The 15,836-nt window shown below is 31.6% G+C and overlaps 3 protein-coding genes across 6 annotated transcripts; all 3 read right to left on the bottom strand.

Annotated features, from left to right (window-relative positions):
* Window positions 1-310: 310 nt before the first annotated feature.
* LOC145042789 (GDSL lipase-like) lies at window positions 311-2,139 on the bottom strand. Of its 3 annotated transcripts, none has more exons than XM_078991269.1 (6): window positions 1,776-2,137; window positions 1,588-1,697; window positions 1,240-1,470; window positions 907-1,156; window positions 596-826; window positions 311-488 (listed from the first exon to the last, which is right to left on the bottom strand). In XM_078991269.1, the coding sequence occupies exons 1-6, from the start codon at window positions 2,038-2,040 to the stop codon at window positions 466-468; spliced, it is 1,110 nt and encodes a 369-aa protein (XP_078847395.1). In that variant the 5' UTR covers window positions 2,041-2,137; the 3' UTR covers window positions 311-465. The 3 variants fall into 3 exon arrangements, with proteins under 3 accessions (XP_078847395.1, XP_078847393.1, XP_078847392.1); XM_078991267.1 differs by having other exon boundaries at window positions 1,588-1,709; window positions 1,776-2,136; XM_078991266.1 differs by having other exon boundaries at window positions 1,588-2,139.
* Window positions 2,140-7,280: 5,141 nt separating this feature from the next.
* On the bottom strand, window positions 7,281-10,388 carry LOC145042788 (uncharacterized). Of its 2 annotated transcripts, XM_078991265.1 has the most exons (4): window positions 9,906-10,388; window positions 9,729-9,818; window positions 7,556-7,624; window positions 7,281-7,478 (listed from the first exon to the last, which is right to left on the bottom strand). In XM_078991265.1, exons 1-3 carry the CDS (start codon window positions 10,386-10,388, stop codon window positions 7,595-7,597), a joined length of 603 nt encoding a protein of 200 aa, XP_078847391.1. In that variant the 3' UTR covers window positions 7,281-7,478; window positions 7,556-7,594. The 2 variants fall into 2 exon arrangements, with proteins under 2 accessions (XP_078847391.1, XP_078847390.1); XM_078991264.1 differs by lacking the exon at window positions 7,556-7,624.
* A 121-nt stretch (window positions 10,389-10,509) lies between these two features.
* Window positions 10,510-11,925, bottom strand: LOC145042787 (ethylene-responsive transcription factor RAP2-2-like). The gene is made up of 2 exons (XM_078991263.1): window positions 11,463-11,925; window positions 10,510-11,370 (listed from the first exon to the last, which is right to left on the bottom strand). The coding sequence occupies exons 1-2, from the start codon at window positions 11,719-11,721 to the stop codon at window positions 10,661-10,663; spliced, it is 969 nt and encodes a 322-aa protein (XP_078847389.1). The 5' UTR covers window positions 11,722-11,925; the 3' UTR covers window positions 10,510-10,660.
* Window positions 11,926-15,836: the final 3,911 nt, after the last annotated feature.

Raw genomic sequence — 15,836 nt, 5'->3', positions numbered from 1 at the left:
AAGTGATGGACATGTGTGTGCAACACGACCTCACTAGGCCCCAGACTTACTCATTTAGAAACATTAAATGTGCGCAACCCAGAAAACTATTTAGCTAGTTGCAGACAAAAGGACAAGGAGGAGGATAAATTAAGAAGGCAACAAAAGAATTTCGCAAAGACGTAACACCCGAAGCTCTTCGGTTGAAGACTTTATTTTATTTTATTTTGCTTCCGCAGTAATTTAGTCTATAAGAAAGTTCGGAATTGATCTTGGGATATGCTAGAACAATTATTTGTTATATAATAATCTATATATAAAAATTGGGGTGTTAGAAACAATATACTATATTATCATTTCAAAATAAACGCAGAAATAAGATTAAAGAGTATATACTATAAACACATTATAATATGTCATGATATCTGTGCAACTAACTTAACCTTCTTACAAGAACTTTCATGGCTTCCACGTCACTGTAACTAATCATAACTCATCATTTGGGATCCCTACAAGCACACACAAGAAAACCTTCATTCACACCAAAAAACCCTAAAAATTTACACTTAATTCTCTTTTTTTTTTTTTTTTTTTTTGTAAATGTCAAAATGTGTACCTTCAAAGAAGGCTTTCAAATTATAAGGCTCTGTGATCTTGGAATCCCCATTCCAAAATATTTCTGCAAATTGTCGACTTGCCACTTCATTGGGATGAAAAGAGTCAAAGAACAAATAATCACTGGAATTTTCACATACTTCATACTCTTTTATCCCTCTTATCCCTCCACAACTGTAAATCCCCCTAAATGGACCACTACCACAACATGCAATCTCTCCTTCCTTAAAACCTTCATGTCAAATTAATCCAGATATAAAGAAATCAAAGATGATAATATAATAATAGTTCATAAAGATAACTCATGAGTACCATATTTTGATGGGTTCTTCATTCTGTTGTTAATGGAGGTGGAAATGTCGAATTTTGTATACATAAATCCTTCCAATTCCTTCTCCAAATTCTTTAGCTTTCTTGAAAGTTGTTGATTGTGTAATCTTGTAATATCATCAGTTTCTACACTACACGTATTCCCAGGTTGTCTCATCCTAATTCCAGGCCAACAGCCTATAAGTGGGGCAGTGACAAATCCATATTTCCTGCCTCCTTTTTCGTGTATTCCCTGTTCGTAAAAGCAGAATCAAGAATCGAGTTTAATTGATTGAAGATAGAACAGATGAGAAGAAATATAGTTTGAATCCTGACCTTGATTACGTTAGTCAAGTTTCCGATCACCATGTCCACGTATTGTTCATGGGTATATGGATGGAAGATGCTGTGATCTTTGACAAAAGGCTTTTGGTAGTCGTTGGCTCCACAGCTAAACAAGTAGACAGCGTTTGATAGGAGCTGTTGAGCTTTAGTATCACCTAAACTCTGCTTGTAATGGTTTTCTAAATTGCCAAAGTAGCGTAGCTGTGTTTGAAGATCGACTACCTACATAACATAGAAGAATAATTCATTGTGCTCTTCAGCTAGGCATTTCATCGAACACAAAAGGCGCATTTACATTGTAGGGAATAAGTTCTCCAAAGCAGAGAAGGGGAGGCATACAAATCCAGCATGGCTTTCGATCAAGGCACCAGCTCCTCCAGACGCAAAGTTTGCTCCGTGAGTGAATTCATTATTCCCCGGTTCGAGATACGCCGGAATGAGAGGTAGTCCTGCATACTCAGCTGCATCAAGAGGCATGGTATTATGGTAGGGTAAGGAAGAAGGAAAAACATGTTGATATTGCTCACCGATGAAATCGGGGATGAGACGGCCATCGGAGAATCTCCCAGTCGGAGGATTGAAGTAAGATTGACCATACGGCCAATGATTCGCCTGAAAATCAGCAGTGGTGTTGATGTAGTTGTTGTTTCCAGGATCGAACAGCGAATCACCGAAGACGAAGAGCGCAACGTGTTGGTCGAAAATCCCGTGCGAACTCAGGCAAGCTGTAGGTATTGATAGACACAAAACAACGAAAACTAGAACGGCCAGTTCGCTGCTTGCAACGACCATGGCTAATCTGTCTTCAGATCAAGAGTTCGCGATCCACAACTTCCACTCTCGAATCAATTATCCTTCAACAAGATCACCAGGTTGTGACTAATTTTTTGCTTGTATATTTCAATTACAAAAGTCTTTTTGACTTTATTTGTTTTTTTTTTTTAAGAGATTAACAACAAAAAAATCAACTAGATTTTATATATTTGTGATTTTAGTAGGTTAAAAAATCTCAGAATTTGGTTATAAAAGGATTTTAAAATTAAAAAAATTTCAGAGGTTTTTCTGAAAATAAATGGTTTTTCATTGGCTTCTATAAAAATAAAAATATATTATTTTTCTAAAATATGATAATATTAAAAAAAAAACACCACAAAAACAATCTAGACAAACCACCGAAGATTATTCGTTCCACGAAAAACGTATTTTTTTTTATGTATATACATATTATGCATAGCTCGATATACATATGCCTGTATCGTAGGGTACCAAAAACCAAACCACAAATGGGAAAAACCACATAAACCAAAGCCAAAACAAAAATTGACCGTGTTTTTTTTTTTTAAGTTTTGCAAAAAAAGGAAAAATTCTAATGTAGTTCAGTTTTTAATTTTGCAAAAACTATAGAAAACAAAACCGCAAACCAAAAAAAATGAACCATAACTCCATAAGGACACATTAAAGGGTAAACTACACCAATCATCCCTCCGAGATTCTATAAGGGAATATCAAGTTAGATTGACGAGCAGTTGTTGCAGAGGCCAATGCGTGATGTGCGTTGAGGCAACGTAGGTTGTGCCGAGCTCATTGCCAAACGACTCCCTCTAGCATAATGAATTGGTTTCATAACACCCTTAGTTTCTAATTGATTTAATTTTTTCCTATCTTTTCTATGTATTTTAATGTCAAGGGGTGTAATAGAAAGATTGTTGATTAGCATAATCTATCTTGAATCGAACAATCCCAAATGGTTCAACTGCCTTTTTTTAGCCTAATGGGAGCATCAAATTGAGATACTGATTTTGGAGGTTTGTTGCCTAAGTCTTAAAAAACAGCTACATTGTTAAAACGATAATGTCTAGTTGTCCCAAAAAACTGTTTCTATGGTTCTTATTAGCATTGAAGAATCTATTAGCATGTTACTAATATTGAATCTTACCATACCTATCATTCTCAACCAGCAAAACACAATACTTTCAGTTAAAAATTGATTCAGGTTAAGTGTGCTACAAGAATCCATTATTCATCAATACTTATGAATAAATGAAAGGTATATTTAAAATTTTGTATAGTTTTGTATATCATATATTTTGACCATTAGTTATTTGTTTTTACAACCTGTATATGTATATGTATTGGCATCTGGTAGCCCACACAAGATATCAACATAGCATGAAGCTCACTTCGGCAATTTAACAAACATGTTATGGGCACCACTAAAGATGCAATTTCTTGGGGCATATGAGAAATATTACCCACAAAAGGGAAAAGCCGAAAAGCTCACAACATTTTTTCAAAGGGTTTCTTTACAATTACATAAGCAACCAATCTCATTTATTGCCAATAAAAGAGATAAGTAAGCATAAAATTCCCATCCTCTATAAATCAAGAAAAAACGACAATGAGCTCTCAATCGTATTTGAACTATTTGGTTCAGACATTTCATCAAACGGATGAAGTGCATGCCAAATTATCGAATTGTGATATATATTACCTCCGTTCCAAATTAATTGTCGACATTTGATTTTTTAAGTTTTTATTCTTCAATTTTGATCTTAAATATTATTCTTTTTGATATATAATACTTGATACAAAATATATGAATGAAATGTATTTTAAATATCTTTTCATTGTTATAAGTTTTATCAAATAATATATATCACAAATAAAAATATTTAAGATCAAATTGAAAAAAAAAATCAAAAACCAGAAGTGAACAATTAATTTTGAACGGAAAATATAAATTAATTTTTAATATATTCTCGAAGGTCATGCGTGAAAAAGGAACAAATTGATGTAGGGCTAAACAAAATATATTAATTAGTTGGGGATCTTTTGAGCGTATTATGTGGGTAATCACTTTAGGAGAGAGATCTTCTTATCAAATATCATAGCATCACTTGTATCTATAAATATAGATCTACGACAGAACAGAGGAAAGGATAAAAAAAGGTAAAACCCCAAAAGTTAAATAAAAAATGGAAAATTATTAATCTAGTCAAAATACCTAATGATTTTTCACTTAAATATCATTTTTTATTAAAATGATTAAAATGAAAATATTATTAATTTTATCAATATAACATTTATTATCATTTCATATATATATATATATATATATATATATATATATATATATATATATATATATATATATATATATATATATATATATATATATAATAACAAAAAATTAATCATTAGTCAAAAAATTGTCAGTAAATCTGTAATTGATGCAAACACACCTATTGTTTGCCACTCACATACGGTTTTGCCTTATACTATTAAAAAAAATCTTTTTTTTTTTGGGACAAAACCCTAGGTAAAAATACCACCTATGGTTTCCTTTCAATTGGATAAGAGATGAACAACACATGGGGTTATAGACAAAACCATAGTTGACATAACCCATATGCTATTTCCTCTTTCCAACTACTCTTTTGTTCTTGACATTCAAATGTTATTTCTTTTTAAGTACCAAATCAGCCCAAATATCACACCATATAATAATGATTAATAATGACAAGGCTTGAGTTGACATACAACTTTATAACCATTTATTTGTCTATGATCGCAAGTGCCCCTAACAGGAAAATGTTTTGGATTCGCCACCATTTGTTCCGTATGTGAGGGAATTTTTTTTTTCCAAATAATTTAATTACAAAAGTGTTGATATTTTCTATTTGGTTCAACTTTGAGTAATAAAGGTTGAATTGAAATTTTGGTCTATTATATTTGTAACAATTTCATACAAATCATGTGGAGCTAGTCAAAGTCAAACTAAACTCCCACAACTCCTTTGCCAAATCAGGATCCGTAGCTTTGGATGATGGTTTCAACTTTCACCAAATTGCTATCACATAAATACTCACCACGTACCCCTTTTACCTTTAGATTCAATGCAGATAGCATGTAGTTGAGCTCCCTATAAAAAAACTAATAGAGTAAGAAGTAGAAGAAAAAAAAAATCCAAATTCAATAAATCAAATTTAAATTACAAACCTTTGAAACATCCTTTTGCCACTTATTTGAAAACATAGTTGCAGATAACTAAAAAAACAAAAATATATCTGAAAACGACAGATTATGTCATCTACGTTGTACAACTTGATAATACACATTTTGTATATTAACAAATTTTACACTTATACACCGTAGTTGACATCCCCATCTACGGTTTCGTATTTTTTTATTATTATTTTTTTTACCAAAAAACTATACCAAATACTATTGGATTACAAAGGTAAATGATATAAAACAAATTAAAAAAACGAGGGTTGGAAGAAAAATATGATTGTTGTTAGGAGCCACTGCTAGCTTCTAACACCCAAAAATGGCCTACAAAACAATAGCCCAAATGCCCTAAACCGTTGGTCATTTACTTCCGAAAGCGCCGAATCGTAGCTCATTGCCCAAACCATATGTCACTTACTTTAGTCTATTATTTTATTGGCTAATGGCCAATTTTTTATTATTAAGTAAAAAATAATTAGCATTTTTATTAGATTAATAATTTTCTCAATAAAAAATTACAGAAGTTAATAATAAATGTTTCTAGTTGGATTTTGATTTTTATAAGTAATATGAAAGTGAGTGGCAATACTTCTCGTAAGCCCGTAACCTTTTGACCCAAGAAAAGTTAGAGCATCCTCATGGTTGGTGGTGCTTGCAAGCCATTTTAAATGTCATGTGAACATTAAAACATTAAATGTGATTATTTAATTAAAAAAATTAATATATTATGAATGGTTGAAAATTTATTATATTGATTACAAAAGTTATAGCCCATATTTCGTGTAGAGCACCCATATGATTGATTAAAATATTAATATATTTTCACAAATTGAAATACCAAATACAATTGGCATTAACTTTTTGATAAGTGCTATTGCAAAGAAACTTTGAAAGGTCCAATGTGGTTACAAAGGCAACACAAGAAACTTTTTGCTGCATTGTAGTTGCAACAAACTTCCAATCATATGTTTAGTATATAGCCTCTTATTTTGATATATTTCTATTATAGCAATGTAGTTACAACAAACTTTTTCATTTTTCTCATGAGATTTAGTTATTGCTATCTCCAATGAAATCCCTTACATTTACATTTTTCCAACAAAAAAATATTCAATAAAAACCATAAATATTTTATTTTAATTTTTCTATTTAAATTATTTTTTTGATGTCCATATTTTTAGAACGATATTTTTATAACATATCTTATAGTGGTGTGGAATATGCAACATTGCTAATACCTCAAATCTCAATTAATGCATCACATATAACATTGATTCTCTTAACATAACAATCCTTACTTCTTCTTTTTAACGACGGAGGAAGTTGCATAATTTGGGTGGAGATTTGGAGAAGACGACCAAAGACGCAAAATAAGAAAGATAAAACTATAATAGCATGTTATAATGGTATATTTTGAGCACCTGGTTTGTTGGTGATTTGTTTCACTAATGTGTTTTAAGTGTAATTGGATTACTTTTGTTGACCAAAAGTGATCTTGAGAAATATTAAATAAGTAAGGAAGGTGTGGAGTGCACATTTGTTTAAGTTTATTCAAGATTAAAAGTAGACTGTCATTTAGAGGCGAAGCCCCTGAACGAACGGGGGTCCGGGGGCAGCGCTCCTGGGAGCGGGGTCCAAATTTAGAATATTTGACCCGTTTTTTACTTGGTATTAATTCTTATAGAAAACCCAGATTTATGAAAGTTTGTTGACTGTTGTCAAACTGTTTTATGACAATTTTGACAGTTTTCAGACAAAGAAGGTATTTAACCGATTTTGATCAGTTTTTTTTTTTTTTTTTTTTTTTTTTGTACTTACGAAATTTCATACACTCATTCTATGTTCTTTTCTCTTCTGAGTTTTATCCAATCAAAGATTAGGGAGTACCACCCAATACTTTGATTTGATAATGAAATCACAATTCTCAGAATTTCTAAAGCTATTTTATCCCTATTATCTTACATGGTTATGTGCATAAACTATTAAATATGTATACGAAATATAGTTTATTTCCCTTCAAATTCATTAAAAATAAAGAGAATTGTGACACTATTTTTCAAAAAGAAAAAATATTAATAAATATCTTCAATAATTTATTGAATTTTGAAACAACGCTGTTTTGATCTTGCACCTGCTCAGCTATCACAGCTGATTATTTATACGTAAAATCCTATGGAACATTTATTGGAGAAAGCATCTGACTTAGCATTAAAATGTGCCTGCAAAATTTCAACGTATAAAAATTAGGGATAATATCATAAAAAACCTTAAGTTTGGCAGAAAATGTCGGTTTTACCCTTCGGTAGATTTTTGGTTCATTTATACCGCAAACTTGTCATTTTTTTGTCGGTTTTGTCCTTGTTACCTGCAATAGCAGGTTTCCAGGTTATTATGAATTATTTTTTGCAAAAAAACCCTTAAGTTTACAAATATTTTGCAAAAAAACCCTTAAGATTATAAACATATAAAATATAAATATATATATTCAAAATTTTATAAAACTAAATAGTTTTCTACTGAAACATATTTTTAGCTTTATGTACAGTAAATTTTATATTTGTTTGATATAAAGTTTTTATATTTAAATTTTAAAAAAGTTACCTAGTTTTAACAAAATTTGAATATATTTCTTAATTAATACTTCAACTTTTCAAAACAAAATTAAAAAACATTTGTTAGTTAATAAGTAATTATGCAAAAATAGTTATTATGAATAATATGGTATCATGTACATTCAATTAATTTTTTTAAAAGGTAAATAAAAATATTTTATATGTTTAAAAGGTTTGTATTTCAGAAATACTAACACATCGTATTTTTTATATGTTTAAATACATAATAATATTATCATATTTTTTATAAAAATATCATAAACATGTTAAACATCAAAAATAAATATAAACATTTTAAACATATAAAATATAAATATATTTGTCTAATTTATTATATAAATATATTTATTTTTATATAAAATATGATAGTTTATTATTTCTGAAATTCAAACCTTTTAAACATATAAAATATTTTTATTTTTCTTTTAAAAAAATTAATTGAATGCCACTAATGTCATATTATTATTAGTTAACAGATGTTTTTTAATGTTACTTTGAAAAGTTTATGTATTAATTAATAAATATTTAAATTTTGATAAAACTATGTAACTTTTTTAAAATTTAAATATAAAAACTTTATATCAAACAAATATAAAATTTACCATACATAAAGCTAAAAATATGTTTCAGTAGAAAACTATTTAGTTTTATAAAATTTTGAATATATATTTATATTTTATATGTTTATAATCTTAAGGGTTTTTTTGCAAAATATTTGTAAACTTAAGGATTTTTTCACAAAAAATAATTCATAATAACTTGGAAACCTGTTATTGCAGGTAACAAGGGCAAAACCGACAAAAAAATGACAAGTTTGCTGTATAAATGAAAAAAAAAATTGCCGAAGAGTAAAACCGATATTTTCTGCCAAACTTAAGGTTTTTTATGATATTATTTCTAAAAATTATGAATCCTTATTATATAGAAAGGGAAACAAAAGGGAAAATGTTAAATAAAAAGGATACCAATGTACTTTAATCAATTTGTATCTTTATGTTTTCTTACTTTTACATTTTCTAGCATGAAAGTTATACTTTTAATTTTTTCAATATTCCATATTAATGCAATGTCTTTTACACGATTCTATCAACTAGAACATTGTACCTTAAATAAATAAAAAATGTTTGTATATAATTAGAATAATCAAAAATACTTTATTCTGTTTTAATATTGCATAAGCTAACTTAAACATTTTTGTATAGATTTTATTTTGATAGCACATATGTTAATAAACATTTTTATATAAACTTTATTTGAATCCCAAACACACCCATAAGTCCATTTAATCTCACTCCATGATTTTCTTTTTCATAAAATAATGAAATTATTTCTCATATCTTTGCCAACATATTTCTAAGGGCCAAAAAAAAAAACACAACAATTTATTTACCTGCATTCAAAAAAAAAAAAAAAAAATTCTAAATTTTTGTTTATTTGTAGAAAAATCATTATATTTTCAGTTATCTATCAGATTTATACAAATATTTGTTTTTTAAGAGAAATTATCACTTGTTTTATAACATGACATTGATCATGTTTGTTTTTAAATTGATAAAGAAAAATTAAATAAGATCACTTATTTTTGTTTAACTGTTCTATTTCTTACATTTTATCGTAGACAAATGACGAGTTGTTTTTATGTTAACCTAAAAATAGAAAAAGATATATATCATATCATAAAGCTACTAATTTCTTTAAAAGAAAAAATCCGATAATTAGGTTAACATGAAAGGTAATTAAAATGTAAGTGTTTATTTATATAGATAAAATGTAAAGTTTTTCGATTGATAAATGATTATATTTCTAGGATAATAAATGCCCTATTTTCTTGATAATAAAGGATAAGTTTTTTCGTACAATATAATTCTTGACTGCTTTCAGGCTTGAGATTTTGTTCCTAGATATCAAATATCTACCATCAATTGCTACATCACAATCCAAACAAACCTTCAAGAACACAAACAAAATTCAAAATTTCTGTAAAACGAACACAAATCCAACGATTTCACAAATAAAAAAGTAAAAAAAACCAACCTTGATCTTTGGCAATTCAATCTTCATAACATGTAAATGAACTCCAATATCACCCAATACTTTGATTGTAAAATTATTTATTTCAACTCCAGACATGATTGAAGTTACATCAAGATCCCGAAATAAAATGTCAATTTCAACCCTCAAATTATGGCTTCCAGCTGGCTGATAAAACTCCGGGATTCTAATCATCCCTGCCACCAATCCATTATCAAGTATCTGTAGCTTTGAAAAATCATACTTTATACCGATTTTGTTTGGATTTTGCGTAATTAAGGTTACAGAAGCAACAGTGGAAAGTAATACATCAGAAGAATCTGGAACATCGAAATTGTAGGAATAAATGTCAATCGTTTCAAATGAGAAGATCGGTCTTCTTGGCTTCAATATGAAGATTATGATCAACGAAAAAAACCCAGAAATCAAAATCAGCAAACCAACGATAACAAGGAAAATCAAACAGAATTTCTGATAAATAATCATGATTCATCTCTATGAAGAATGAACATGGTTGTAGATCGAAGAAAATTTAAAGGTTTTTCTTGCTTCTGATGATGTATATTCTCATATTCCTTGCTTGGGGTTTCTGTTTTGTGACGGAAGATTAAAAGCTCAAAATCCATGTTCATTAGACATTAATGGAGTTCACACAAACGATTACACAATTAGACACTAGTTAATAAAAAACATAAATCTTACTGACATGTAAAGCCTTATTTACAGGACACATGAAACGAAAACTTTTGAGTTTTGAATTAGAATCCTCCGTTCATCATGACAGGGAGATCGTCGAAGCTCCATAGATCCATGACGCTTTCACAATCCTGAGTTGTTGAATCGCCGTTGAGGAAAGCGTCGACGGAAGAAGTATCCCATGGCATCTCAAAGAACAGCTCATCGGTATTCTCACAATCTGAGACCAAATTCACAGACTCTGTTTTCGGCTTCTTCGCTGGATTACAATCTTCCATAAAGTTAGCTTCATCGACTTCAGAAAGCACAGATGTGATCTCGGGAGTTCTTACACAGTTCTCCCCCCATGGGAAATCGGAACAATCGAACGAGTTGCTACCCTGATCGGAGCTGAAGTAAAAGGCAGCAGTTTCGGACGGAATAAATGGTTTCGCCGCCGGCATATCCGCGGTAAGATTAGCTTTTGGTTTCTCTTCCACAGATCCTAGTTTGTAAACAGGTTTCCGGGATTTGGGCTTCGCCGGAGAAGCTTTCTCCGGAAAGTTGACTTTTGCTTTCTCACCACGGATGCGTCTGGCCTCGGCGTCGTAAGCCCTCGCAGCTTCTTCAGCGGTATTAAAGGTTCCAAGCCATACACGGACGCCTTTCCTTGGATCACGTATCTCTGCGGCCCATTTTCCCCATGGCCGCTGACGGATTCCTCTGTACTGGTTCTTCCTTTTCCTGGAACCAGATCTCTCAACCTGATCATCAGATTTCACAGATCTTGACCCTAAACCAGCAAGTAAAATTAGAATCAATTACAAAATCATATTAAGAAATCATGAAAGAAAGAAAAAGATACAGGAGGGAAACATGGATTACCACGAGCAGGAGCGGAGTCTTTGGAGGCGGAGAAAGCAAAAGGCTTGTTATCCTGATCGATTTCAACCTGATCCTTAAATCCCTGAAAATCGGCCTCGAACTCATCGTCAACATCAAAGGCATCGGATTGTGGAGGGTTTGAGAAGTAACTGCTAGAGCTCTTTGTGAAATCGTTGCTCCAAAGAAGATCGGCAGTGAGCCGGCGAGAACGATTAGCCGCCGGGGCTATGATATCGGAGAGGATTGCACCACCACACATATTTGCAGATTGTTGGTATGGATTTTGATTCGAAAAATTGATCGGAGAATAGGGGTATTAAAACGGAAAATTGATCGGAGAAGAGGGTTGCTATTAAAAGGATGATAGTGTTTTGAGTTTGAACTTTGAAGATGTGAATGAGTATGGCTGAGGTGAGTTTTATACATTCGAGAGAAAAGAACAGGGAGTAGCAGGGAGCCAGGAAGTAGGCAAGAACGAGGTGTTTCACGAGTTTACCATAATGCCCTTTCCTGTATGCGGATACGACTTTTGTTTTTCTTTTTTCTTTTTTTTTTTTTCTTTTTTATTTATGTAAGAAAAATTGGTTTAAAAAGAAAATATCTGAAAATGTATAAAAAATAAAGAAAATGATAATAATAACTAATTTTTAAATTTTTTTTATTAAAAATAGCTAAATATCCAAAATTTTAAAAATAATTGTCATTTTCGCAAATGCAAACGACGCCTTTTACAAACTTTATTTTTTTTCCAAAAGAATATTTGTTTTTAGGCTTTTAACTACCCGACAAAATTGTACAAATGGGAAAATTGTTATTTTAGTCTAAAAATGTTTGGATTAACACTACAAATCTAAATTTTTCATTTTATTGCGAGTTTGATTAAACTTTTTTTAAATATATTTAGAATGATTGATTTGCCCTTAGTATTTTTTTTTTATTTTTTTTTCTACTTTTATTATTTTTTTAATTAAAATAAATAAAATAAAAAAGACAAAATGTAAACACCCCTCCTCCCTTTATCTGTCAGGTGTAAAGATGCACACAAAAACCAGTTTCACTATTCAAAACCGGATCCAATCTGAAACTGGATTGGGTCAAAACCGGTTTTGACCAAACCGGATCAGATCGGATTCAAAACCGGATTTTCAATCGGATCCTAATCCTAGATTTCAAATCGGATTTGATACCGGATCGTAAACCGGATTTGTTAAAAACCGGATCCAAATCCGTCCCCAAAATCCGCTTAAAACTCACTAGAACCGGTTTACACCGGATTAGAATCAGATTCGGATTTCGACCGGATCCGATTTTAACCGGATTCGGATCGGATTTTAACCGGATCGGATTCTTGATGACATAAGCAAAATCGGATCGGATTCGGGTTTTGTGCATCTCTAGTCAGGTGCATCAGTTAACAACGTCATGCCAGCAAAAGAACCACCACTACCGGAAGTCGTCGTTGTTGTCGTCAGAGGAGACATACGAAGATGAAGTGAGATACATATATAACTAGGCTTTGCAAACCTTTAAGCACCGTGAACTAGTGAGAGAGAGACAAATAACAAATGTCATAAAAAGCATATGCTCATCTCCTTCACCACCACCGGCGATGGAGGCTTCCGGCAAAGAAGGCTCCGACGACTGAGGTTAGGGTTTCTGGTGATGTAGATTTGAGACAGGGGGCGACCGAAGAAGGATGAACTGAGCCAAGTTTGCTAGATCCATATGTTACTGTTCGCCGACACCATCATCGCAACGTAGATTCGACGATGCCTTCATCTATCTTCCTTTTCTTCGACGGCATCCATCTATTGTGTCCGTCTGTTCATCACCAATGACAATAATGATGTTTGTGGCTTGATCTTTGTTTGTCAAGGAGTGAAGTGAGAACGATACAAACTCTAGTTTCCAGTCATCATCGTTTCTCTAAAAACCCTTACCCCGTCTCTCTCCTTCTCCAATGATGGCGCCCCTTTTTCTCAGATCTACATCGTGCTCGTCAACTTGCAGATCGTCATCATGTTTTTCGAGTTCCTTAGGATCCAGATTAAAACCCTTAATGTTCATCAGATCTTAGAAGGGAGGGGGTTCAAAGGAAGAATGAGAGAGACGGTGTCGCCGGAGAAGGTGGTCTACGACAGCTTGGGAAGGAGTACAATGGTCTCCGGCGTAGATGGGTTCTGGCTAAAATGGTCTCAGATGAAATAGGCTGCTTCTGTGGCTTTTCTTCAACTTCCATCAACAATAAAAAAAAAAAAGGAGAGCGATGGAGTTAGTGTTGAGATAAGGTTGGTGGTGTTGTCTTTTTTTCTTTACTTTTAATGTTTAACTTTTAATCGAAAAATACAAAATAATAAAAAAATAGTGGAAAATAAAAATATAAGGGTAAATCCGTCATTTTAGATAACTTTAAAAAATTATGGACAAAAAATGCAACAAAATGAAAGTTTTTTTACCAGTGATACTAGTCTAAAATTTTTTGGATCAAAATGACAATTTTTGACATAACCATTTTTACAGTTTAGTCTAACTACAAAAATATAGATTTTGACTATGAAGGAAAGGTGATGTGATCACATTTTTTTGATTTGTTTCTCGAAGGCATGTATTTTTTAGTAAATTTTCGTATGTTACGCTTATAAAAATCTTGTTTTTCGTAAAATTAATCTTTTAAAATATGTGGATTTTAGTTAAGTTCTTATTTATTTTATTAAATATTCACAAAACACATGATTTTTATTATTGTGATAAAGGATCACATAACATTAATAAAATTACATAACATAACTGTCACACCCCAAAACCAAGAACGACGGAAATATTCCGGGGTGGAGGACGTCATGTATAGTATCACAACAGTGTAAAGTAGTAAATAAGCAACAACATCATTCATTACATTACAAGTAAAGTTTTAATACATGTGTGTTCTTTCATTGTAATAAGACACCAAAAATATACAATCAAAATAAAAGACGAGACTTGTCTGTGCTCCGTCTTCTCAAAAACCTGGTCATCGTACCTGTCTACTGGTGACCTGATAATACAAGTTATTTTGAAAGCGAGTATCAGCTTTAAAGCTGGTGAGTTCATAAGTATTTAAGTGTCATTGTCTTGCTTTGATAAACTGTTATGAATGTCATGTAAAACCTTTAAGTAAGACAGTTGATATAAGTATGAAAAACCCTAAGAAATCCCTTATTTCCTACTAGTATGAAATGTAGTCTTCTACCAAGATCCGAATGTTTTGTTATGACAATGTAGTCTTCTACCAAGACCCGAATATTTTGTTATGATAATGTAATCTTCTACCAAGACCCGAATGTTTTGTTATGATAATGTAGCCTTCTATCAAGACCCGAATGTTTTGTTATGATAATATAGTCTTCTACCAAGACCCGAATGTTTTGTTATGATAATGTAGTCTTCTACCAAGACCCGAATGTTTTGTAAGTAAAATGATAGTTTTTCCTTCTTTTTGACTACTACAAACAATAATTTGGTCTAACTCATCGTTTATGTGAATATATCACAAAATAAAGTAAATAGGAAAATATAACCATGTAAGTGTTATCCCTGGATACCAGGACTAACACGCCATCGCAATAAGTGATATGTATAACCTAATGAACATCCGAAGATTGTCCAATTGTCCTCTGTAGCAACAGCAGGTTGGAGGAAGGGTTAGTCCCCTAGCCGACTCCTAATATAAGTGGTAACCTAATGATCATTCGAAGATTTTCATCTCATCCTCTGTTGCAACAGTAGGATGGGGGAATGGTTAGTTCCGATATCAATCTATCTATTATAAGTGATAACCTTAGACATCCGTGGATGTTCATCACCCAGTGGTGCTAACAACTGGGTTCCGGAATGTTTAGTCCCGTCTAGACATCCCGTCGAACAGGGATAGGTAGGAAAATTTACACAGAAGGTACAAATAAATCTTCCTCATAACTCTAGGTACAAGTATCCAGGTAAGTGAATACAGGATAATGTATATATGTAACAGTACTCATGTATGGTATTCATGTAAGCGTATTCAGATAAATGTATCTATGAAAATGTACTTATGTATCATGTAATCCTAGATAAATGTACTCATGTATCATGTAATGTACTGGTATAGACTCATGAATGAACTGAATCTTGTGTGATTCCTTGTAATAGGAATATTGTTTTGTATCTTCTAACTATCCCTATGATAATTAACTGAAAGGCAATTGTTTGTTCAAGAAGGTAAACGTAATGGTTTTGCAAGGTATCTAAGACTTTTGAATAATAACTAAGAGTGACTTGATGTCATGTTAATAAACATTTCAAAACTAATACTTTTGTTATCAAGGTATTTTAAGATGGAAAACCATTTCATGCATC

The sequence above is a fragment of the Lactuca saligna genome, chromosome 4, assembly GCF_052625555.1.
Source record: "Lactuca saligna cultivar CGN05327 chromosome 4, ASM5262555v1, whole genome shotgun sequence".
NCBI classification, from domain to species: domain Eukaryota; kingdom Viridiplantae; phylum Streptophyta; class Magnoliopsida; order Asterales; family Asteraceae; genus Lactuca; species Lactuca saligna.
The sequence above is the reverse complement of the archived record's forward strand: the minus strand, read 5'-3'. Positions and strand labels throughout refer to the sequence as shown.